Source organism: Quercus robur, chromosome 3, assembly GCF_932294415.1.
Source record: "Quercus robur chromosome 3, dhQueRobu3.1, whole genome shotgun sequence".
Lineage (NCBI taxonomy): Eukaryota > Viridiplantae > Streptophyta > Magnoliopsida > Fagales > Fagaceae > Quercus > Quercus robur.
This window is the reverse complement of record NC_065536.1, coordinates 57360022-57386642: the sequence shown is the minus strand read 5'-3', so window position 1 is coordinate 57386642 and position 26621 is coordinate 57360022. Positions and strand designations below refer to the sequence as shown.

General features: G+C 35.0%; 2 protein-coding genes across 3 annotated transcripts in view; both read right to left on the bottom strand.

Moving 5' to 3' along the window:
* Window positions 1-3060: 3060 nt before the first annotated feature.
* LOC126718523 (disease resistance protein RPV1-like) overlaps window positions 3061-26621 on the bottom strand; it is a 161567-nt gene continuing 138006 nt past the window's right edge. The window contains exon 9 of one of the 2 annotated variants that reach the window (XM_050420770.1): window positions 3061-3540. The gene's annotated coding sequence lies outside the window, so the exon portion shown is untranslated. The remainder of the gene's footprint in view (window positions 3541-26621) is intronic. The other variant, XM_050420769.1, reaches the window with a different exon arrangement.
* Window positions 7424-14743, bottom strand: LOC126719834 (disease resistance protein RUN1-like). The gene is made up of 6 exons (XM_050422346.1): window positions 14596-14743; window positions 9617-10563; window positions 9140-9412; window positions 8290-8766; window positions 7935-8182; window positions 7424-7679 (listed from the first exon to the last, which is right to left on the bottom strand). Exons 1-6 carry the CDS (start codon window positions 14741-14743, stop codon window positions 7424-7426), a joined length of 2349 nt encoding a protein of 782 aa, XP_050278303.1.

Here is a 26621-nt window from a genome sequence, read left to right as displayed (position 1 = left end):
GAGTGTCCGAACTGCCAGGGACGACCCCAGTCCCCGGCAGTTCCAGGCTATGACATTCATGTGGCTCGGTGGTGCTGCACCGCAGCCATCGCCACACCGCCAACCATTTGTTCCTCTCCATTCTTCTTTTTGCTCTGTCCCGTACTCCCCTTTCTGCGTTTCAGATCACTTAAGTTAGGATCTAATTCCTGAAGTGGAGTTGGGCCAACACGTTTTCCATTAATTGGGTCTCCTCCAATTTGGGCTGCCTTATTGTGAACTTCTCGTGCAAGCCTTTTCCAATGCCTACTAGTTGGACCCAAGGTTTCTGAAATCCAGCCTTTATTTTCATCAAAACACATGGCTATTGGGCCCAATTCCTTACACTCAAGCATTGGCCCAACATCATTTAAATTGGACACAAGGTTTGGCGCCTGACTTGAGGCTTTCACTTCCAGAGCCACGTGATTATGAGCTGTCTTCACTTGCTTGTCTTCCATCACATCCGACTTGGCCACAGGCTTTTCAACACTTGACTTCCCCAATTTAGCTTCCTTCTCCTCAAGCTTTCCCATCACCTTTTTAACCTTACCATTCTCATGCAAGTTTACTGACATGGGCATAGGGTGAGCTAGACCCTCCATACTTTGTGTAGGATAGTTGTTTTCCTGGCTTAACGTCTCATGCATGTTACTTCCACTGCCCCTTGATGTTTCCTTTGCCGTGTGTATCAACTTCGCCGGCTTCGTCGTAGCTTCCCCTGTTACCCCAGATCATTGTACCTCCACACCACCATAGCTTTGTTTATTCAGCTCCCTTCCACCCCACCGGACTGGTTCACCCCTTAGCCAAGCCCCATATTGAAGCTAGTTATCTTCTTTCGAAATTCTTTGATCCTGATCATCAGAGCAGTCCTTAAGGGCATGATTTAGAAGCCCACACCTGTAACAGAAGTTGGGTAACCTCTCGTACTTGAATTTAACCCATTTTACTTCACCTCCTTCAATGGTAATCTTCCTCCCTCGCACCAGCCGCCTTGTAACATCGATGCGCACACGAACACGCAAACATCTACTCCATTGCACACCTGAGTCTAGCACATCCACCTCCAGCACTGCCCCTAAGCTTGAACCAATAACCCACCCTGTTTCTCTCGTTCTGCTTTTCAAAGGAAGATTATAAATCTGAACCCAGAAGGGAACTCATTTTAAATCTAATTCCTTTGGGGTTAACTCCCCTTCAAATTCTTGGATTATAACTAGTTGCTTCTCGTAACTCCAGGGACACATATCCAGCACTTTCTTTTTGTCTTTCACATCTCCAAACTTTACCAGAAAAACTTCCTCATCTACTTCAGATATTTGGACCCCCTTATTGGGTTTCCATAGCATTCTCAGATTTTTCCTCAGAGCATCCAGATTTATACTTCTCTGAGTCCAAATCTTCATTAGAGCACAACACTTTCCCACCGCTTTTGCTGCTTTCGTACTAGTACTGTCTAAATTTATTCTAGTATCTTCCTCCTCCGTGAACTTTAGTTTTTTCCACAACTCTTCCAGTTCCTCTGCCACAGCTAACTCTTTCAACTGAGCTTTTCCTCCAAAACTCAGAAACCTAAACTTGCACCACTAAAAGTAAATGGGGACAAAAGAAAACCCCACTACCACTACCTCACACACTCGGAGGTTACTCCACTTCTTGCAAGAACTGCAAGACACTCAACTGCTACTACGCACCAAAGCGCGAGAGCACCCTAGTCAATGATTTAACTTTAAGTATATGTGGCAAGTTGTTACTAGTTGTTATTGTTGAGGCAAAAAAGTAATCTTAGTGTTAATTTCAAATTTGAACCAATAACAACTAACCACCTGTGATTTATTGTAAAAATGTTGTAAAAATGTTGTGGACGTAGCATTTCTCTAAGTGAGTAATGCTATAACTACAAACTATTTTACAATATATTTACAAATTATTGGTATGATAAATTCTTACTAGTTTTAATCTGGACCCACTACTAACAACACTTTTTTTACTTATTAATAACTATTCACCACACTAGTTTTAATATGGACTGTGTAGGTTTTTAGACCCCTTAAACAATTGATTAAACCTAGGTAATTAGCCAAGTTGTTACTTAGTCCAATTAAACAAGTCTAGGTTATCACAATATAAAAGATCAAATCATGCAAAGCAGCGGAAAATAAATAACACAAAATATGATCACCCAGGAAAACCAAACCGGGAAAAAAACCTGGGGAGGATTTAACCTAGCTATCCTCAAGGTAAAAAGAAAATCCACTAGAAAGAATCGAAGTTCATACAATAAGACTTACAAGGCCCCACGCTCGACTTCTTATTGCTACCAACCAGTAGAACTTACTGACACGACCACGTGCAAGCTCCGAATCAACGGACGCCTTCTTTCTTTGGCTTTTGCAAAACACAAACACCCCCATTTGTGACTTTGCGATCCCACTCAAAGGTTTAGCAACACAAACTCTCCTGTTTGTGACTCCAAGACCACCCTTGAAGGTTTAGATCATCAACACCTTTGATGACAAGAGAAGGCAGCAACTTCAACAATACTGGATCTTGAGATTCTTCAAGGAATAGCACCGGTAGAAGACATAAGAGAGCTTTTTAGGAACAAAACCCTAAATACAAAAGAGACACACTCTTTTCTCTCTGAAAATCCACACAAAAACGTGCTTAGGGTTTCCTTTATATACTAGGAGAAGTAGATTAGAAACCCTAATCCTAAATGGGCTTAAACTGCTGTTTGGGCTTAATTAAAATTCTGCAGATACGACTTTCGATCGATCGAGCTTGTCTTTCGATCGATCGAACCAGACGGATGATGAAATCTTCTTCCTGCAGCTTGTATGTTCTTGAATCTTGACTTGAATCACATTGAGCATTGTCTAATAAAACCTATAGACTCTAAGATCTATATCTAGGCAAGTTTATGTTCACGATTTGCCAATTGTTCTAAACATTTAGAACCTAACAGACTGCCATGTCAGCTTGCTTATATATTTGATTTAAAGATAATGATTGGGAAAGTAGACACAACTAATAATATCATCTTAATCAAGACTACAAAAATGGTAAATTTAATGGCCCTACGATTCAATCCTTGGATTATAACATTAGTATTCCAAACAGCCTAAAACATGGTTTCTAGCAGCAACCACAAACTTATATTGGCATGAAAATAGAACCTACCTTATAGCCTTAAACAACTGCCAATACTCTCCCATAGAACCCATTTCATTTTTAATTCGGGAGTCTCAAAGAAAAGAAGCAGACAACTAAGATAGCTTAGCTCAGTTGTACATCTCCACAAGAAGCTGATATATGGTCATCTATAAAGAAGTATGAAATCTCAATTCCCTTTCCCACCTGGAAACCAAAAAAGAAATCCTGTTGCTCCTACAATCCACTTTACTCAAACCCCTATAATGCTGAAGATGCCAGTTAGGGGTCTGTTGACAAGAACTGAGAATGTCACAGTGGAGAGTCGAGACATAAGCTGAAGTCTATCTTGCCCTGTAACCAAATCTGTTAAAACACACAGAAATTTGACAAATGTCACTTCTCCCATCCGTAAACATACAAAAAAACAAAAAAACAAAAGAGATCATCCAAAATCCAAATCCAAATCCAAATCAACATTCATGTATCACGAGTTTCAATTTGCCGTTCTTCTCAATAGACCCATTTTACTGGCTACCATTGTGTACTTATTTTGAAAAAGATATTTAAAAAAAAAAAAAAATAAAGAAAAAGGCTAACATATGAAAGAGTTTTTTTCCCTCCCAAACTTTCAAAGGTAAGAAAAGTTAGTTTCACACAATAGTGAAGTAATTTGTATATGTTTGAAATTTTACAAAAGCTTCTTCTCAATTTATATATATATATATATATATATTTATATATAAATTGAGAAGAAGCTTTTGTATATATATATATATATATATAAAGAAATTCATTAATAATTACAAATAACTGTACATTGGAGGCATTTAAGCTTTGTACACAAGGTGGAGTCTCCTCCAATTACATATAATTCCCATCAAATTTAAAGCAAATGACAAATGATTCTAATCCATACTATTATATTCAGGAAAAAAGAAGAAGTTTTAGACCATTTTATGATGCTATACTACTTCTTACTTATCACCAAATTTTGCGGATCCATTACCCTTAGGTTGGTGGATTGCACAAATTATCTATTTTCTGAAGTTCCTAATGTTGCTTAAATTTTGTTATTATCAGTGTAAGACTTGTACAGATTATCAAAAATAAAAGTGCAATACTTGTGCATAGTGCACACCAGAAATCTAAGTCATATGCTTAAAAGACCATTCCATAATTATGTTTATTATAATATTTTTCAACAAGCTAATAAGACCTATAAGCATATGTAAATGAGTTGATGTACTACAGTAAATTTTAGACTTCCCAACACAATTCATGTTTCATCAACTCCAAATACAAATACAAATCTCCCTCTTCCCTCATTAAACTTGAAAATGACTTATGTGCAAGTCCTTTCACGGTCTCCAAAGTAGGCTTCCTAAATTTTCTTCCATAACCCATTTCCTATCTCATTGACTCCCACATCAGATGTTTACTAAATGGATCTTGGGTTTATAAGTGATTATGAGGACCCTATTTACAACTTGACTAGTCGTTTTGGCTAATAAACGCAGATGTGGCTAGCACTTTCCTTTGGTTGTTACAATAATTATCCACACGTGTAATTCAAGCTTCAAGCTACCAATTTTGAAACAGAAATCTATTCAATCCTAGTTGGCATCTATCGTTCAACAGGTTGACATCTCCTTTTGGGGGCTCTTTTTCTATTATATAGTCAAGAACAGAGGAGTTGGCCAAAGAGTACTATAAACCAGAAAGGGAAATGGGTGTGTGGAAGGAGGAAAACAATGGGATGATCAAAAGGCATGAATTAGTTGCTAGCCTATAAAAAGTGTGGCTTATACATACAATTTGCAACATTCTGAAATTGTGGTAGTTAGTTTTAAAAGAAACGAGACAGGAAGCTCTCATACTTATGAGATCTGCATATGCAATTTAAGAGAAAATTAGGGCCATATCAGTTAAACAAATCTACTTACAATTTATTCCTGTAAAAATAAAACAACCCAAACCTGAAGATAGAATTCCGTAATATCTCCAAGTGAAAATAGAAGTCATAATGATGTCTATAGTTCTAGTTCCAAATTGATAGCGTTTTCTTTCATCACATTTTCTGTTACTTGTTTCATACGCTATTTTAGACTTTTTTTTGGGGTGGGGGGGGGGGGGGGGAGGGGGAGGGGAAGGGGATTGTTAGAGAAGACTAAAATGCTTCAAGATTAAACAAAGAAACTAGTGTTTCTTTTGTTGACCTTAAATTCATTTAAGTGCTAGAGATCATAAGAGACTATAATAATTTCTAAAGTTCTAGTTCCAAATTGCAGAACATTTTCCGTTGCTTGTTTTATTTGGGGATTTTAGGAAAGAATTTGGGGGAGATCTTAGACATATTCATAGTCGCTTTAATTAGTGGATTGTATTTAGGATAACATTGAATGACAATGTTTATTCATTTATAGACCGATTATTTAACCAACTTCATACACCTTTGTATGAAAACCAATGGCGTCAACACTAAGCGGAGAAAAGAAGATAAATCCTTAGTTCAACTTCTCAGCCTGATAAAACTCTCCTCCACTAAGCCTTAAACCTTTAAAATAAATAAATAAAACACTTAGTTCAAGTCCTCAGCCTGTAAAGATGAATAGAGACTTTGGCATTAAAAATCAAGAGTGAGAGGATCACATAAATGTCTATAAGGAAAAAAAATGGGCAGCGGGTTAGAGTAAGAAGAAGAATAGACATCAAAACAAAGGAAACCAAAATAGTATACCTTAAAAAAAAAAAAAAATCCTTAGTTCGGAGTCTTGAAGTTTGAATAAAAAGAAAGGGCTAACCAAGATCTTATGCAGAAAATGAACTAAAAGCAAATCCAAGAAGCAAAAAACTAAAAAACAAAACAAACTAAAAACAAAATTGTTAGTCTGGAGTCAGCAAAGTTTGAATAAAAAGAAGGGCTAGCCATGAGTTCTAACTTCTACACAACATCTTGTTGTGTAGAAAATTTATTAAAAACATGTCCAACTAGTAAAAAACCGACCCAGACATAAGATTTCTCACTTGGTAGAAGCATTGCTGCATGTTTATTTGAATACCCTGTAAAAGAATAAAATGTGTGATTATATATATTGTGCAAATACGAGAACATGAATCTTCTAACAGAACTTGATATAGAATTTTCTTCAAACAAATGATGATACAGAATTAGTATGTCTCAACAAGTTGTACTTGTGAAAGTACAACCAGGATAAAATAAATACCAATACACTACACACAAACAATTGGAGGGAAATCAGCATTGGAAAATGGCTCTAACCATGCAAAAGTCTAGGTAGGTGATCATAGCATTAAGGCCTCAATTGCCCTTTTTTTTTATTATCACAATCACCCAATTCATCTACATTTTAAGACAATTAAAATCATAAAACAGTATTTAAAAAAAAAAAAAAAGAACTGTTATTTTCCCCCTTTTTGAAGGGAGCAAAATCTATTAGTAAGATTTCTATTCTTCCTAACAAATAAATGCTTACTTCTGCCAAATTGAATAGGCCTCAGCTGCCAAAGACCACTCTTCACCTCCAAAATCCCATAAAAAATATGCTCACCTAATTATACCAATAATTCAAATTCAGTACAAGTAATCTCTATACTATGATCAAGTAGATGTCAATCTTCATCAATATAAAATTATAATATCCATCTTGGATTTACTTGTCCACTAAACAGAACAATTTAATGTTTTTTTTTCCTAGAATAATTTCACAAACTTCTTTGCCCATAAAAGGAATAGAACTCAGCAACAGATCAAATTACTAGTTTCTTTTATTAATTCTGTTCTTTTCTTTGCATAACTATATCCTTCCAAATTGGCTTAGTACCCCTTTATTAATGAGCGCGTTAATTTAGAGAAAGAGAACAAGAAGTGACAAAGATGTAAATCAAACAATACAACTAAAGAGGGAGACATACTCTGGTTTTCAAAAAAGGTGATGCAAAGGAAAACGAAATCATAGGTTAATTTGATCAAGAGGTTCTCATTTTCTTCTACTATGGATATGGGTTAAAGCCAGAATCATAGTTTGCAGATGGATTGGCCATTGTAGAGGAAGCCAAATCAAACCCAACTCCAACAGTTGAGTCAAATCCCAAAACCAAGTCAGACCCATTTGAATCATATGGGCAATTGATGACAAAACCACATCACAGCCATCATTGCTTGAATGCACTGAAGATGGTCCCACTAGAAGTGGAGAAAGAAGATAGTAAAGGTGCAAGCTCTGTGTCAATTGTCATCAGAGCTATCATCAACATTTTCAGAGTAGTTAGAGTTGTCATTAACATTTTGAGAGTTGTCATCAATGATAACAGAATTTGGAGGATGACAAATGCATTCTGCATGTAACCCCATCCTTGCAATCACAGGAGCGAATTTTCCATTTCTACTACTCCACCAAGAGATTTTACATGAAACCTCAACAAGATTCTGATCACCTTGCATCATGTTTCTGAAATACTGCTGTAATTGGCTATGAGAAACACTGCAAAACCACAAATGATCACACTTCAGATCATAAAAGTCCACCCCCATCGTGAAAGGTTGCGTATGACCGTTGGTGAAAACGTTGACATCACAATCCCAACAGATTACATCATCACGAATAGAACCGTACTTATCATTATTAGCATAACTATCCTTCAATGGAACTAGATGAAAAGCCAAACAAACCGCAATGGTTGGAAATTTAGGACCAATCTAAAATGATATGGAACTTTCAATACTTTGATGGTTGAACCACTTTGGAATCTTCTTTCCTGTTACTATAATATTATATGACTCTCTATAATCCCTTATAGAATTCATCAGAAACTCATGTAGAGTGCGTGAGGGCTTGAAGAGGGAGAGGGAGTAATCAATCTTAGAAGAGCAACCAATCTTGGAAGAGTAATCAATCTGATGCGATAATTTGCAACGTGAATAAGAATCCATTAATATGTTGTCTCCATATTTTGTATTTTGTGGAAGCTCTAACTTTCTTCTAAGCTGCATGCAATTTGGAAATTAGAGAAATTGAAATTTAGCAAATCTAGTAATGTATTTGCAAAGGTAACCAAAATTGTTTCTATTATTACTTTAAGAGAGAAGGGTACCTGAAGGAATAATTCTCTTACTGATTCTGAATTCAATGAGATGCAATTTATTGCCCATACTTCTCTTATACTTTCTGGAAGCTTTGGAATTTTCTGAAGTAACTTGGAATCCCTAATCTGAAGCAATTGTAATCTATTGAATTTGACAATGCTTTCTTGGAGGCTCAAATCTTCACTCCCCAATAATGAACATTTCTTTGAGGGGGTGAAACAAGAAGTCAACTTTTGTAGAAAATTCAACCTTAGAAAACCATAATTTGACAAATATTGTTGCAAATGGTCATAATCAAGAAGCCTGAGTATGCGAAGCTGTTGCAATTGATCGAGGCTTCTTGGAAGATGGCACAAATTGAAAGAACCAAAATCTAATCGCTCAAACCCAGTGAGATTCCTAAATGATGGAGGAAGTTCTCTAATGGAAGTGTGTGCCAAACATAGATACTTAAATTTTTCATTTCTTGTGGAATATCGGGCAACCTGTTAACCCTTTCGCACCGAAAAAGACTTAAAAGTTTAAGAGACTTCATTGAGATGCAGCTTGGAAGAATTCGAAGTTTAAAGCAACCCCCGAGATCCAAGCCTTCAAGCTTAGCAAGACATCCAATAGAGTCATGAAGCTTGACTAATTTTTTACATTCACGGAAATCCAATTCCTTTATGTTTGGGGTGGCACTCAATAAGTTCGGTAATTTTCTAATGTATTGACAAGATCTGAAATTCATATATGTCAAGCTTTTACATTGTAACCTCTGTAGGGAAAAAAAAAAATCAAAATTTAACTTCAGCGAATGTTAAAATATAGTTTAATGAAGTTATATAATAATTTATAAATAAATAAAAATAATTATACCTCGAAAATCTTGTCCAATATAATGGGACTTTGTGGCATGTTAAGTACAACAAGGTTGTGAGGACGAAAATTGGATGGTAGGGAAGATGAAGGAAATCTAGACCAATCAAGCACCCTTAATCCATTGGGAAGATATTCAAGATCTCCACAAGTATCAACATTACTAACCAAAAGGAACTTGAGATTTCCCATCTTCTCAAAACAGTTAGCTTTTAGTTGCAACTTTGTTGGTTCAGGCGAGATTATCATTATGCCTCGAATGTTATTAGATCCCTAATTGAACAAAACATTTAGTGAATCACATCATACAAAAGAATTCACTAAAAATATAATAACTATTAAATTTTAACCATGTTGACAAACTTGAATTTTCTTTCATAAATAAAGAAAAAATTATATCAAGGAAAAACCAAAAAACAAAGTCATTAAATTTTCCCTATGAAAAAAAGTAAAAAGGTGAATGAAACGAAGTTATACCTTATTTTCCGTTAGTACTTCAAAAGCATCCTTATAACACCATAGTCTGCTACGCAATCCAAGTATTTGTGGTGATTCTTGTCGAACAATCTCTCTACCCATTTGTTGTAGCAAGTCATGCATCCATAATTTTTTAAATTGATCAACAGTTATGAGACACTTATCTATAAGATTTTTAATACCAATAACTGGATATAGATTGCAAGAATTTAGTATATCTATAACATAATCCTTGTAAAGACCCTTGAAGAAACATGCAAGATAGAGAAAAATATCTTGCTCCGTTTCATCCAATCCTTGATAACTTACTTGGAGTACTTTTTGAATATCTTTGTCAGGAATCATTTTGTACTTATCTAATGCACTTTTCCATTCCATTTCACTTCTTCCATGCAAATTGGCACCAATTATTGATAGAGCTAATGGAAGGCCCTTGGCATAACATATAACTTGATCAGTAAGTTTTAAATAATCTTCCTCGGGTTTGTTTTTATGAAAGGCATGCATACTAAATAGTTCAAGAGCTTCATGATCATCTAATTCCTTAAGCTCATAAGTCGAATGATGTATTCTTAAAGTTTGTAAGAAATGTTTATTTCTTGTTGTTATAATTATTCGACTTCCAGTACCAAGCCAATCAAATCCTCCAATCAATCTTTCTATTTGGTAAAATTTATCCACATCATCAAGAATTAGAAGAATTCTTTTATTGCGATGTATGTTCTTTATCGCAATGGTTCCTTTCAATTCATTGCACACCTTCAGTTGTCCATTCATCCCTAGGCTCTCACGAAGAAGTATCTCTTGTAGTTGGATAATGCCATCAAATGTCCTTGACTTGTCTCTAACATTTTCCAAAAAGCTGCTTCCTTCGAAATGATCTAATATTTTGTTATAAACAGCTTTTGCAATGGTTGTTTTACCCACTCCACCGGGGCCATACATACCTAACATACGAACATCATTTGACCCAATTTATAATTGCAATATTATGGCCTCTGCGCGAGTATTTATTCCAACAGGGTATTGAGCAACAAATAATGGCATCCGATTTAATTTAAAATTTGAGATCTCTTCAACAATTTCTTGGATAAATTCAAATTCAGCACGACTGTCATTCACAAAGCATACAAGACATGTAAACAGTTAAATTATAAAATTCAAATATGAACCTAAACTAAATTCAAGATGTTCAATTTGAGCATTACAATTTACCACCGCAGATTTTTCCAAGAACTATATCTTTATTGGGATTTTTCTAATTATTGGTTTTCTAGGAAATTAGCTTTAAGTTTTGGCAAGAAATCGCATGGAAAATCCAGTTAGACAAGAGGCACAAGTTATTGAAATCCCACTTTTAATTCTTGAACAAAATTATTAAGAATTTCTTCTAAAAAAATTTTAAAACACATATTAGATAAACTCCTTATTATTTGGTAAGATAATCTAATATTATGTTATTTTATTTTTTCTATTGACCCATAACTAACTGCCTTAGTAGAAGGTATGATCAAAAAAATTCTTAATTTGGAAAAACTTAAAAAAGGAAAAGGACAATCATCATGTAGTAGAAGTTGTTTAACAATAAAATCTACTGCTAATTACAAAACCATTAAAACTTTTCTTTAATGAGAAAACCATTAGAACTTGTAAAATATAAAAGTAGTCATTAGATATAGGAACATACTCATGCTTGTAATGCCAACCAGATATATTTGCAACTTCATATAAAGCTTTTCTCCATCTCTGCAACTTCTTGTTATCCTTTAATTTTTTTTCATGTTTAGATAATGCTTTTCCATACTTTCCTTTTTGGTTGCGAACTTTTGATGGACTTACGTTGTAAAAAACCGGTCGCACTAATTGGTCATTATTCTTACACTCAACAATTTTAGCGAGTTCATCCAAGCACCATGTGGAGGAGGCATAGTTTTCAGAGAATACAATTATTGAAATCCTTGAGCTTTCAATGATTTGGAGAAGACTTGTAGAAATTTGTTCCCCCCTTTGAAGGTTATCATCAATAAAGGTGTTAATACCTTGTTGACACAAAACATTATACAAATGGCTTGTAAAACCAAGACGGGTATCTTCACCTTTGAAACTCAAGAAGACATCAAACTTCTTGGGTTGGTGGGTGAAAGAAGAAGATGAGGCTCCTTCGCTAGTGACAAGAGCCATCAAGATTTATGAACAGACAATTGTAAAGATCTGAAAGGAGGAGAAAGAAAACTGTGAAGGGGTTGTCAATATAATTCAAGAAAGTGAATGACAAATTAGGAAGAGGGTGAATGCAAGCAAGAGGATCCTTTAAAGGTGGCTTGCTTTGGGTGTGACCACCAACTCTTTGAACTTTTAAGTGCCATATTGATACTTTTACATTGCTTATGGTATGACCAGGCGGTGTTTGGTACATGCACTTAAAAACTGAAAATTGTTGTTTGAAAACATGAGTAGAAATATGTGTGGGTGAAAAAATGTGTGAAAATACGTGTAATGCTGTTTAAAAACTAAAAATTGTTATTTGAAAACATGTACCAAACACCCCTTAAACTCTTTGAACTTTCCAACAACCATACTGATGCCTTTTTCATTTTCATTGAAATATCATGCAAGTTTCCGTGTGAAACCTAAAATAAATCTTTGAACTTTCTTTGTGGTCAAACGGAATGGAAATTTCGTATCTTATTAGTCAATCGAAAGTGGGATGTAATATCTATCAAACACTTCCCACTTTCCATAATTGTTCATTTTCTGGAGTTGAAAAAAAAAAAAAAAACCATTTTCTATTTTAGCATTTTGAAACTGTTTTTTTTTTTTTTTTTTTTTTTTTTTTAATAATTTGATGATTGAGAGAGGAACCTGGCTCTCCTAATTAAGGATAGCATACTATATTACTAAAAAGAAGAGGGCTACATTCACAATATTTTCACAACAAATCATAGATGGTAAGTAGTTATTGGTTCTAATTTAAATCTATAACTTAAATTATTTTTTTGCCTATCTATTACAACCAATTACAACATGTCACTTAGAATTTATTGTGAAAATGTTATGAACATAGCATTTTTCTATTAGTTAATATGTATTTGAAAGAGTTTATTTTTATAGGCTTATTTTACTTTGAAAATAAATTAGGCAAAAGTACAACAATACCTATGAATGGACAAGTTTCAAAACAAATTATAAGTAAGTTGAGAAAAATGAATAAATTGGAGAAAAAGAAAAAACCCTCCCGACAATTGTGATAATGTTGTTTTTAATCAAAAAACCAAAGGCCCAACATAGACCCATAAACAAAGTTCAAAGAGAAGTCTAGCACACGTGTTTGACTTTCTGGAAAAGTAACCTCTTTAGTCTAGCACGCGTTTTTTTAAGTAGAGTTTTTCTTTTTCCTTGACACTGATGGTGGAAAGAAGAGAGAAGGGAAGGGAAATATTACTATATTAGCTTTCCTTTATTTGGTTAAGAGAGAAGAAAAATGAAAAAGTGAAGAAAGTGGAATCCAACCAGGCCTATATTTTTACAATTGCCCAATATTATGGATAGGAATGTTTATCATAAAATATTTTATGATGTGTGAAGTTTAGGGCGACTGAGTAGAGAGGAGTTATTCAATAATGAGGGTGTCAAATTGACAAATAATTTGATAATGGGATTGCTGAATTGAGAGTAAAAATAGGAGGGAATTGTAAAAGTAGAAGATAGAACACATGATTCAGTAATGGAATAACTAAAATTCTGTTTCAATTTTTCTCTCTTGCCCAAACTTGAAACCTCACTGTCTTTATTTATTTATTTTTTGGTAGAAGATGGAAATTTATTAAAACTAAAGAGCTAATCTGAGTTTCAGGACAAGTTTTATTGACATATAGACCATTTAAATATTGGACTATCATACATCACAAAATCACTAGTTTGGATAGTGCTCATCCTAGCTAATTTGTTCCCACATTTGTTGGCTTCACGAAATAGTGGTTGATCCGAACCTAGGGAAGGGAAACCAATATCCTGCAATCATCTACAAGGAAGAGACAACATGGTTAGAGTAATTGGAATTAGCTAGCAAATCAACACAAATAGTGGGCTTGCATTTTGTACAGTTCTTCATAAGTTAGTCTACCATCACTTGCTCTTGGATACCAAGTAAAGTTTTTCTTTTTCCTACAAAATACCCCTCTTTTTCCTTGAGATTCCACAAAATCAATTCCACCTACCACACAATAATTTTTTTACAAAAAGTCACTTAAAAAGGGAAAAGGGGATGTGTGAACTGAAAAGTCCATTAAAAGATTTAGTGCATAGAGCTCTATTTTATACCAATGTGCCATCTAAAGAGAAAAAATATTAACCATTAATCCTTTTCACCTGCAGATAAAATTGTATGCCCTAACATGAACACAAATAAGTCCCTTTACTATCATATATGCATTATAAGATAAAAACGTGCAACACATGAGATTCGATGTTAAAGCTTCAATGAATTTTTGTTTTGGGACAATTATCGATTGAGAATGTATTTCATTAACACACAACGCAATCAACCATAACCATGTGCAGGACCTCCTAGCAAAAACAAATTCAATTCCACCCCCCCCCCCCTTTTTTCCAATTTCAAGATAATATGGCCATATTATCTTGATCATTTTCAATAAATAGTACCAAGATATTATTGTGGAAATACGAATCTTGATTAATTTTGATAGAAACTTTTATCTACCTCATAGAATTCTCTCTATAACATCTTATGTGTTTTCTAGTACTTTTGAATGGTGAAGTCTAGCTCTTGCATATCGATTTTATCCAAGTCTTTTTTTTGAAGCCAAACTCATTTGTCATTTATTGCTGAATATGAGTACAATCAAATTACAAAGCTTCCATGGCACAAATGGAGGAGAATCCTCTAACCAAATCAGTTCATCGTCTACATATCTAACGTACTGGGCCACTGAATTTGCACTACGCTTGAGAAAGCCAACCGTGTACCATCCAAGTCCCTGAAGCTAGCATTGTATATTGTTCAGAATGTGACCCAATGGACAACTCTGTGAAACCTGCATCAATTGCAAATTCCAAAGCTTTCCTACAAGCCATGATTTCTGCTTCCTCGCTATCTATAACATCCATAATTTTGATATCAATTTAATTATTATACGTAAATTAAAAAGGAGGCCTACAATTAAATGGATTTAATTGATTTGGACCTAAGATATTAAAGATGAGATAAATACTATGGAATATGAAGCCCAAGTGAGGTGGCATAAGTAAATATATGGGCCTTTATAAGCTTTTAAAAATCCTAGCCTTTTATCTCTTAAGATACATGTATATATATAAAAGATTTTATTTTGTTTTAGCTGCAACACACGGTTGAACAACTTATTTTTTCCTGCTTTGCGGCTGAATGTGAGATTGCAACAGGTATGGTTTCCTTTTGCTCTAAATTTAGGGAGTTGAATATTCAATGGCTAGACTTGTCCCACGTTTGCAAGAAAGAGCTGCGCTTGAAGTTACTTTAGTATCTAATAGGATAATAGGCATCACTTTATAAAACCTAACCTATCAATATATTAAAAGAAAAAAGACTTCTAGGCATGTGTTTGACCTATCAATCTCCACCTATCATCATATTAATGGAGAAGATGACTTATAATTGTTATTATATTGGAGTAAGAATGATGCATATAGCCTTTTTGTTTTCCCCTATTCTCCTTGTCAAATATAGTATTGACCTTTCAGCCACTAGTAGGTTGAGATGCCTTCTTAAAACAAGAAATTTCCAACAAAGAAAATATCTAGATATTTCTTATACCCTTTCCAATGACATCAAAATAATGCTTTCATTGTCTTTCTATATTAGCAAAGAAAATGTCCACTAACTAGGAATGAAATTGGGCAGTAGAAAGGGAAAAGAAATTTGAGCAAAACTAGGCCCTACATAAAGTTTGAATTATAAGGCAGCCTCAGTACCGCAATCAGAGTGGTAGGCTTTAATATTGATAGATTAAACTATTTAAATGTGAAAACTGATTTAAGTGGGAAATTCGTGTATTGATGAACCTATTTTTGGTGTTGCTAGGTTCTAATTCTACTGATTTAGTGTGACTCAAGGGTGGTTGATTTCATATTTTTGCAAATAAGAGGTAAGTGGTGTTTACTAATTTTGGGGGTTTTCCCAAAATAGTGTTGATTATCAAACTATTCTCATATCAAGAAATATGTTAATATTCTATATATAAATTGATATTTTATAAATGTTTGATGTGCACATTAACTATTTGTTTTATGAAAAACTTGTGAGACAACCTGAATTTATTTAATCTTGTATGTGTGAATATATATTTATATTTTTGAGAATTATGAATGGATTATTTTTGTGAGCATATTGAATATGTTTTGAAAACCTATGGCAAGTCATGATTAAAAGCTTAGTATTGTATTTAGTTCTTAGCAAGGGACAATCATATTGCAGTTAGTCCTTAGCAAGGGACGGTCCTAGAAAAAGGGACAGTGCACATTTGATAGTTCCTTAGCAAGGGAGTATACTATTGAGGATCCAAAAAGGAAGCTCCTTAGCAAGAGAGTGCACCTTTAGGTTCCAAAGGAGCCACCCCTAAGAAGAGGTGTGAAAAGGAGATTCTAGTCCCAAAAATGGGACATCACAACCCTGTCAACGGGACATAAACGTTGACTACGAGAAAAACCTAGGAAATTATATATATATATATATATATATTATGATGGCTCACAATATAAAGATAATTTTTTATGTGAAATATTTGATAACAAAATGTTATGACATATGTGATTCAATGTTAGGAACATATGTCAACATTTTATGTAATTGGTTAATCCTTTGACAAAACGCACTTTACTTGTAATTGGGTAAATTTAGGATGTGTTTAATGCTTCAAGAAACAAGGTTTCAAGTTCAAGTGTTAAAGCCATGCAAGTCTGTCCAAGAATCAAGTGAGAAAGTGCAGGATTTTAAATCTCGATAGCTAGCTCGACAACTAGCATCTATCGAGATTTAAAAAGCTACTGAAGCCTGTGGCTCGACAGCTAGCTCGATAGATGGCTATCTATTGAGGTTTATGAAATCTAGTTTTTTAGAGCTGATTTCAATCCAATCCGTGAATGTATATTTGGGCTTTCTTTTCTCACAACCCTAAATATATATAAGGATTATTTTGAGGGTTGTAAAAGGTTATAGAAGTTGCACAAGAGCACAGTTCCACAAGTATGAAGAAAGGTGTGACTGGAAACCTAGTTTGCCCTAGTTCTTCTTTCTCTTCAAGAAGCTGCTGTGTTTGTACACCGTAGGGTTTTGTGACCAAGCAACTTCATGATCTTCATCATGTGATGAATAAAAAAACTTTGCAGCCAACATCCTTCTCAAGTTGGTGATCAAGTCGCGTACTGGGATCCGCGCAATTAGTTAGTCATGTACTGGGAGCTGTGCATTGAAAAGGAGAGATTGTCACAATAGAACAAGTCCAATTAGGTATTGGGGTAAGGGTTTACCTGTAGGTTGGTAGAAGGTACTGAGATTCCTTTACTTGTAACCGCTTGTTTTGATAATAGTAGATTCTTGGGAGTGGTTACCTTAAAATCACCCGGTGGAGTTTTTGCCGTGTAGGTTTTCCCCATTTGTAAACAAATCACCGTGTCAATTTAATTTCCGCTGCATACTTAGTTTAATTGGTGATTTGTTTGTGCTACCACGTACATTGCATGTTAATTTGATTAATTAATAAACTTGACTAATTAATCAATTAATTCATCACAAGGGGTCAATACGTTTTTGGCCTATCACAAAATATTGATGAATTTCAAGTTATGAATTTGTTGTAAGAATTATTTATTTGAAAGGTTTGTTCCCACACCCCAATGTTAGTGAGTTCCACTAATTGAGTTATCTCACCCCCTTTATTTCCCCTTATAGATACGTTAGAGGGATTATTGGAGTAGAGATTCTTGGAAAACAACAGTTACGAATTATTTTGTGGAACTAAAGATTTTTATCATTATTTTTATGGCATTAAACATTATACTGGAGAATTATTTTGAGGATGTTTTATTTTTGGTGGATTAGAGTTTTGACATTTGTGATGAGATTTTAGGTTGCTAGTTACATTTATTTAATATTTTTATGGATTATTTTAGATTGAATAGACTTTTATTGTTTATGATTTTGGAACGTTACAATTGTGGTATCAGAGCTTAGGATATGATTCTGTAGACACTTGAAAACTAGGTTATGATCCTATTGACACTTGAAACTAGGTTATGATCTTAATTTTTTTGACAGAGCAATTGGTATCTAGGTTATGTTTGATGAGATATTTTAAATAATTTTGGCAATGTTACTTCTTATGTTTAGTAGTAATAAATGTTGCACCAAAAAATTTCTCGATTTCTTTGTTAACAAGGTATCATGCCACCCAAAAAGAAGAGAGTAGCTAATTCTAATAGTGAGGAACTTATTGTTAATTTGCGAAGGTCAACCAAAGCAAAGGTTGATACTGAGGTTGAAGTCACTCAAAACTTGAGAGATAATAAACATCCTAGGATGACACGCACTGATCTTTTGGATGAAGTTGCTGCCTGACTGTTGGACAGGTTGATCCATGCTGCTAGTAGAGGCGCAGGTAGAGTAAAGGCAAGGGCTAGTTGCTCTTTTGAGACTTTTATGAAGCAAAATCCCCCATTCTTTTGATGGGAAGCCAAATCCCACGGAAGTTGAGAACTAGTTCTTGCAGATGGAGAAGTTATTAGAAGCTTTAGATTGCACTGACTCTCAAAAGGTGCAGTTTGCAACTTTCAAGTTGATTGGAGAAGCTGAGCGTTGGTGGAGATCAACTAAAGCCATTTTGGAGGGAATGGACACTGAGAAAAACCCCATCACTTGGGAGAAATTTAAAGGAGTTTTCTATGATAACTACTTCCTTGAGGTGGTTCGGGAACGAAAAGAGAGGGAATTTGCTGATTTGGTGCAAGTACAATTGTTGAGCAATATGCAGCTAAATTCATCGAGTTATCTCGCTTTGGACCCCACTTAATCCTTACTGAGGTGAAGAAAGCAAGCAAATTTCAAAAGGGGTTGAATGAGAGACTTTGACACCATCTGATTGCATCAGGGGTTGATAATTATGCAGAGTCAGTTAAGAGAGCTATGAGTCTGGAGGAAGATTTCAAGAACAATGTTAGGAATGAGAACCCACCTAGAAACACTGGACAAACAGGCTTTCGACAAGACAATGCTTAAGGTCATTGGAACAAGAAAGGATCTGTTGGGAGGTTTGGGAGTAATTCATCATCAAATAAGCCAGAAAATAAGAATCCACCCCAGAATGCTCAAGGTAGAAGTTCGAATGCTTACCTTATGTGTGGAAGGTTTCGTGGAGATAAGACATGTTTCTTTGAAGGAAAGGCTTGCTATAATTGTGGGAAGACAAGACACTTAGCTAGAAACTGTACATCTCCTCAACAAAACTCAATAGCACAACCTAGAAAGGATGACTAGAGGAGGAAGGCACAAGGGAGAGTGTTTACACTCACACCACAAGACGTTCAAGCTTCAGATATTGTGGTTACAGGTATCCTCCCATTATTCTCAAACTTTACTAAAACTCTATTTGATTCTGGATCTACACACTCTTTTATCTCCTCTCGATATGCTAAGTTATGTGATAAGAAACCTGGACTTATGGATTATGACTTGTGTGTGGCCACACCTATGGGTGATTCTTTGGTGTGTAATTCTATGCTTAAGTCTTGTGTCATCCAAATTGAGGATAGGGAAATTTTAGCAGACTTAATTTTGATGGACATGTATGACTATGATGTAATTTTGGGAATGGACTGGTTGGCGGCTTATCATGCTAGTGTAGATTGTTTTAGAAAAGAAGTGGTGTTTCGGCCTCTAGGAGAACCCGAATTTCGGTTTAAGGCTCTAGGATGCATGCTTTACCTAGGGTGATATCAGCCCTTCGAGCTAAGCGTTTATTATGGAAAGGATGCCAAGGGTACCTAGCTCATGTGGTGGACACTAGGAAAGAGGTATTGAAGTTGGATGATATCCCTGTTGTGAGGGAGTTTCTTGATGTCTTTCCTGAAAACCTACGAGGGATACCTATAAATAGGGAGATTGAATTCTCCATTGATTTGCTCCCTGGAACTTCTCCTATATCGAAAGCACCATATAGGATGGCACCAACTGAACTTAAAGAACTCAAGGAACAATTACAAGAACTCCTTGATAAAGGGTTCATCAGACCAAGTGCATCTCCTTGGGGTGCACCAGTTTTATTTGCGAAAAAGAAGGATGAGACTATGAGGTTGTATATTGACTACTGTGAGTTAAACCGGGTTACTGTGAGAAACAAATACCCTCTCCCTTGTATTGGTGACCTATTTGATCAATTGCAAGGGGTACAAGTCTTCTCTAAGATTGACCTTCGTTCTGGGTATCACTGGTTGAAAATCGAGAGTGAAGACATACCCGAGACAGCTTTCAGGACTAGGTATGGGCACTATGAATTCTTGGCAATGCCTTTTGGATTGACCAATACTCCTGCTACATTTATGGACTTGATGAATAGGGTGTTTCATAAGTACCTAGACCACTTTGTTATTGTTTTTATTGATGATATTCTAATTTTCTCCAAAAGTATGGAATAACATGAAGAGCACTTGAAAATTGTTTTTCAAATTTTGAGGGAGAAGAAGCTATATGCGAAGTTTAAAAAGTGTGAATTTTGGCTTGATCAAGTGGTGTTCCTAGGGCATGTGATATCTGAGGAAGGGATTCTGTAGACCCTAGTAAGGTTGAAGCTGTGATTAATTGGGCAAGACCGATGAATGTGAGTGAGGTTAGAAGCTATTTAGGCCTTGCTGGCTATTATAGGAGGTTTGTAGAGGGATTTTCCCATATTGCAGTCCCATTGACTCAACTAACCCGTAAGAATGCCAAGTTTGTGTGGACAGAAGAATGTGAAAAGAGTTTTCAATAACTTAAGCAAAGGTTGATCACTGCACCAATACTAACTATCCCTAGCAACTTGGGAGGCTTTGTCATTTATAGTGATGCTTCAAGAAAAGGGCTTGGTTGTGTGTTGATGCAGCATGGTAAAGTCATAACTTATGCTTCCCGCCAATTAAAGAGTTATGAACAAAATTATCCCACTCATGACTTGGAGTTAGCTACAGTGGTGTTTGCATTGAAGATTTGGAGACATTATTTGTATGGTGAAAGGTGTGAGATTTTTACAGATCATAAGAGCTTGAAGTACTTCTTTACTCAGAAAGAGTTGAACATGAGACAATGAAGGTGGCTTGAGTTGATTAAAGATTATAATTGCTCAATCAATTACCATCTAGGCAAGGCTAATGTGGTAGCTGATGCACTTAGTTGGAAGTCCTCTGGTTTCTTAGTTGCCTTGTTAACTACTCAAAAGGAGATTATTAATGACTTGGAGAGGATGGGAATTGAAATTGGTATGGGTGATTCCCAAGCCTTTATGGCCAGTCTGACAATACAACCCACTTTGATCGAAAAGATTAAGATTTCACAGGTTGATGATGCATAAATTGTAAAGATCATAGGAGAAGTACAAGAAGAGAAGAGACCAGGATTTAATGTGTCTAATGATGGTGTTTTGAGGTGTGGAAATAGACTTTGTGTGCCAAATGATTTTGCATTAAAGAAGGAGATTATGGAAGAAGCACATCGTACCCCATACTCAGTGCACCCTAGTAGCATTAAAATGTATCGTGACATTCGAGAAACTTATTGGTGGAATAACATGAAGAGAGAGATAGCTCAATTTGTAGAGCAATGCTTGACTTGCCAACAAATTAAGGCACTACACCAGAAACGTTCAGGATTGCTGCAACCACTTCCCATTCCCGAATGGAAGTGGGAGTATATATGTATGGATTTTGTGACTGGTTTGCCAAGATCTCCTAAGGGACATGAGGCCATTTGGGTAATTGTGGACAGGATGACAAAAACAGCACATTTTATTCTGGTTAAGATGAATTACTCACTTGATCAGCTAGCACAGATATATATTGATGAGATTGTGAGTCTTTATGGAGTTCTAGCATCAATTGTGTTTGATTGAGATCCAAGATTCACCTCAAAGTTTTGGGAAAGTCTACATTAAGCTTTGGGTACTAATCTTAGCTTTAGTATAGCCTTCCACCCACAAATAGATGAACTATCAGAAAGGATTATTAGGACTTTGGAGGATATTTTAAGGGCTTGTGTATTGGATTTCAAAGGAAGTTGGGAAAAATACTTGTCTTTAGTGGAATTTTCCTATAATAATAGTTACCACTCTAGTATTGATATGGCTCCCTATGAGGCTTTATATGGTAGAAAATGCAGGTCCCCATTGTGTTGGAAAGAGGTTGGTGAGAGAAAATTGTTGGGATCAGAAATCATTCAGATGACATTTGAGAAGATTAATCTGATTCATGAAAGGTTGCAAACAGCACAAAGTCGACAAAAGAGTTATTATGACAACTTGAGAAGGGAAGTAGAATTTGAAGTTGGAGATATGGTATTTTTGAAAGGCGCCCTAATGAAGGGTGTGATGAGATTTGGGAAGAAGGGGAAGTTGAGTCCCAGATTTGTTGGTCCATTTGAGATCCTAAAATGCATTGGTAAAGTTGCCTACGAGTTGGCCTTACTGCCTACACTTGCAAGAGTGCATAATGTGTTTCATGTTTCCATGTTGAGGAAGTACATCCCGAATCCTTCACATATTTTGAACTATGAGCCACTCAAGATCAAAGACAACTTGACTTATAAGGAAGTTTCAATCCAAATTCTTGACTGCTAGGATCAAGTGCTATGCACCAAGACCATATCATTAGTTAAGGTCATTTGGAAGAATCACACAGTGGAGGAGGCATCTTGGGAGCGAGAAGATGAGATGAAATCAAATTATCCAGAGTTGTTCGTTAACGAAGGTATGTACAATTTCGAGGACGAAATTTTTTTAAGGAGGGAAGGATGTAACACCCCATAATTTTGATATCAATTTAATTATTATACGTAAATTAAAAATGAGGCCTACAATTAAATGGATTTAATTTATTTGAGCCTAAGATATTAAAGATAAGATAAATACTATGGAATATGAAGTCCAAGTGAGGTGGCATAAGTAAATATATAGGCATTGATAAGCTTTTAAAAACCCTAGCATTTTACCTCTTAAGATACACGTGTATATATATATAAAAGATTTTCTTTTGTTTTAGCCGCAACACACGGTTGAACAACTTATTTTTTTCTGCTTTGCAGTTGAACGTGAGACTTCAGCAGATATGGTTTCCTTTAGCTCTAAATTTAGGGAGTTGAATATTCAATGGCTAGACTTGTCCTATGTTTGCAGGAAAGAGAATGCTTGAAATTACTTTAGTAGCTAATAGGATAATAGGCATCACTTTATAAAACCTAACCTATCAATATATTAAAAGAAAAAGGACTTCTAGGCATGTGTTTGACCTGTCAATCTCCACCTATCCTTATATTAATGGAGAAGATGACTTATAATTGTTATTATATTGGAGTAAGAATGATGCATATAGCCTTTTTGTTTTCCCCTATTCTCCTCGTCAAATATAGTCTTGACCTTTCAGCCACTAGCAAGTTGAGATGCCTTCTTAAAACAAGAAATTTTCAACAAAGAAAATATCTAGATATTTCTTATACCCTTTCCAATGACATTAAAATAATGCTTTCATTGTCTTTCTATATTAGCAAAGAAAACATCCACTAACTAGGAATGAAATTGGGCAGTAGAGAGGGAAAAGAAATTTGAGCAAAACTAGACCCTACATATAGTTTGAATTATAAGGCAGCCTCAGTACTGCAATCAAAGTGGCACAGAGAATCTAACATCTCTATAGGCTTTAATATTGATAGATTAAACTATTTAAGTGTGAAAACTTATTTTAAGTGGGAAATTCGAGTATTGATGAACCTATTTTTGGTGTTGCTAGGTTCTAATTCTACTGATTTAGTGTGACTCAAGGGTTGTTAATTTCATATTTTTACAAATAAGAGGTAAGTGGTATTTACTAATTTTGGGAGTTATCCCAAAATAGTGTTGATTATCAAATTATTCTCATATCAAGAAATATGTTGATATCCTATATATAAATTGATATTTTATAGATGTTTGATGTACACATTGACTATTCATTTTATGAAAAACTTGTGGGACAACCTGAATTTATTGAAACTTGTATGTGTGAATATATCTTTATATTTTTTAGAATTATGAATGGATTATTTTTGTGAGCATATTAAATATGTTTTGAAAACCTATAGCAAGTCGTGATTAAAAGCTCAGTATTGTATTTAGTCCTTAACAAGAGACAATCATACTGCAGTTAATACTTAGTAAGGGACGATCCGAGAAAAGGGAACAGTGCACATTTGATAGCTCCTTAGTTAGGAAGTATACTATTGAGGATCAAAAAAGGAAGCTCCTTAGTAAAGAAGTGCACCTTTAGGTTCCAAATGAGTCATCCCTAAGAAAATGTATGAAAATGAGGTTCCAATCCCAAAAAAGGGGACAACACAACCCTGTCAACAAGGCGTAAACGTTAATCACGAGAAAAATCTAGAAAATTGTTTATATGATGGTATTGATATATATATATATATATATATACACACACATATATATTATGGCTCACAATATAAAGATATTTTTTTTATGTGAAATATTTGATGACAAAATATTAATGAATTTCAAGTTATGAATTTGTTGTAGGAATTATTTATTTGAAAGGTTTGTTCTCACACCTCAACGTTAGTGAATTCCACTTATTGAGTTATCTCACCGCCCCCCCCCCCCCTGTATTTCCCCTTACAGATACATTAGAGGGATTATTGGAGTAGAGATTCTTGGAAGACAACAGTTACGAATTATTTTGTAAAACTGAGGATTTTTATAATTATTTTTATGGTATTAAACATTTTACTGAAGAATTATTTTGAGAATATTTTATCTTTGGTGGATTAGAACTCTAACGTTTGTGATGAGATTTTAGGTTGCTAGTTACATTTATTTAATATTTTTATGGATTATTTTAGATTGAATAGACTTTTATTATTTATGATTTTGGAGCGTTACACTATCAACTATAGAAGGGCCTCTGGCTGATATAAATGCCATCATCTCCCCCTTTTTCATTTTGAACTATTGCTCTCATCCTAATCTCATCAAGATCAGCAAACAATGCAGCATCAAAATTGAGCTTAAACCGAGAGGGCGGAGGTGGACATCATACCTCAACAGATACTGCAGGATTTGGAATCAACATTTGTGTTTGGGTCTGTCGATACTCCTCTAAGACATCCCTATCACAGTGATTCAAAGCACTGGGCTCTTGGAGCTGCCCACCATGAACCACCACATTTCTTTGATGCCAAATAACCATGCTTGCACCAAAAGAAGCTCAAACTCATCCTCTTCAAGTCGATCCAACAACTCACCCATAAGCTGAATATATCCTACTGACCTTGAACACATTTCCGCAGCCAAACAGAGTAGCTAGCCCATACATCCTGTGCAACATTGCATACCCAAAGAAGATGAAGACTTGTATCAGGGAATTGTTTACATGCTTCACAGGTTTCCTCTGAAATTACTCTTCGCTTCATTGAATTCACATGGGTTGGCAATATATTCTTACATGCCCGCCACATTAAGACTTTGATTTTTTTTTTTTGGTAAATGGAGCCTCCAAATCTTTAACAAGATGCGGCTCCCAAATACCCCAGTAGAGCATTCCGTCCTGTCACAATCTCTGGAAATTTTTTTGTGCCAAATGGTAGCCTGATTTAACAGAAATTTGATAAAGCTTGATTCCAATTTCATTATCACGAACAAAAATTCCTTCAAGAGTTCAAGTGCAACTTTCAGAAACCTTTCCATAATCAGGTTTATTAATAGCAATATGTTAATTTTTTTTCATAGATACAAATTATTTGCAACACATCTTATGAAGAAAACGCATTCTTTGACATTGAATACAAATCAGCTCCGCAGTATTGTCTTCACACCATAAGAAGCAAGTCTTGCTCTACCATACCTTGACCCCTCAAGATATGATTTACTCCAACAAACCAGTTGACCCTAGTCCCCAAAGAGCAGGCACTCAGCAACAAATCAATGAACATACTGAATCATCAGGAGAGAGAGAAAGAGGGGGTGGGGGGGGGGGGGGGGGGGGAGTGAGGAGAAGATTTGGAAAACTAAAGAATTAAAAGCTAACCCTTCCAATTTGATTAAGTATTCCAAATGACAAAAAATATAGCCAAACAAAGATCTCGCACAGAATATTTATAATGAATTTAAAGTGACTAGCATCCTAATGCCTAAATGAGGTATAAATGATTTGCTGAATTTACCTGAAGTGACAAGCATAAATGGTGAAGAGCAATATATAAAAATATTCAATCAATGTTTTATAAGAACTAAATCGATTGAGAACAAATTTCTGAATACAAAAGAAAATATATTGACCAAAAGATATTTTAAGATATTTAAATTTTGCCTACAAATATCTGCATGTTACAAATATGAATAATGAAGTCATCCATATCTTGATAAAAAAAAATCTTTTATTTTACTAGAAAAATTAAGATGACATTCATGTTGCAATTTCATCATCACAAGTTATTTAGTTGACCCAGGTCATATATTATTATTCCCAATCACATCTCACACAATATTTACTTGTCTTCTGCATAATAATATGAAAACCTGAAAGGAGATGATAATTCTTCTGATCATGTAACTTATTTTTATATTAAATGAAGTTTTGGTTGAAATTCTTGCTCACGAGCTTCATTGTGCATCAAGAGGACATATGTTGGCATTACCATAAATGCAAGGGTCATAATCCACTGCATTAGTTCATTCTTTGTATTCGTAAATCATTGTCTTAAATATATAATCAATAGCATATAGTAAGT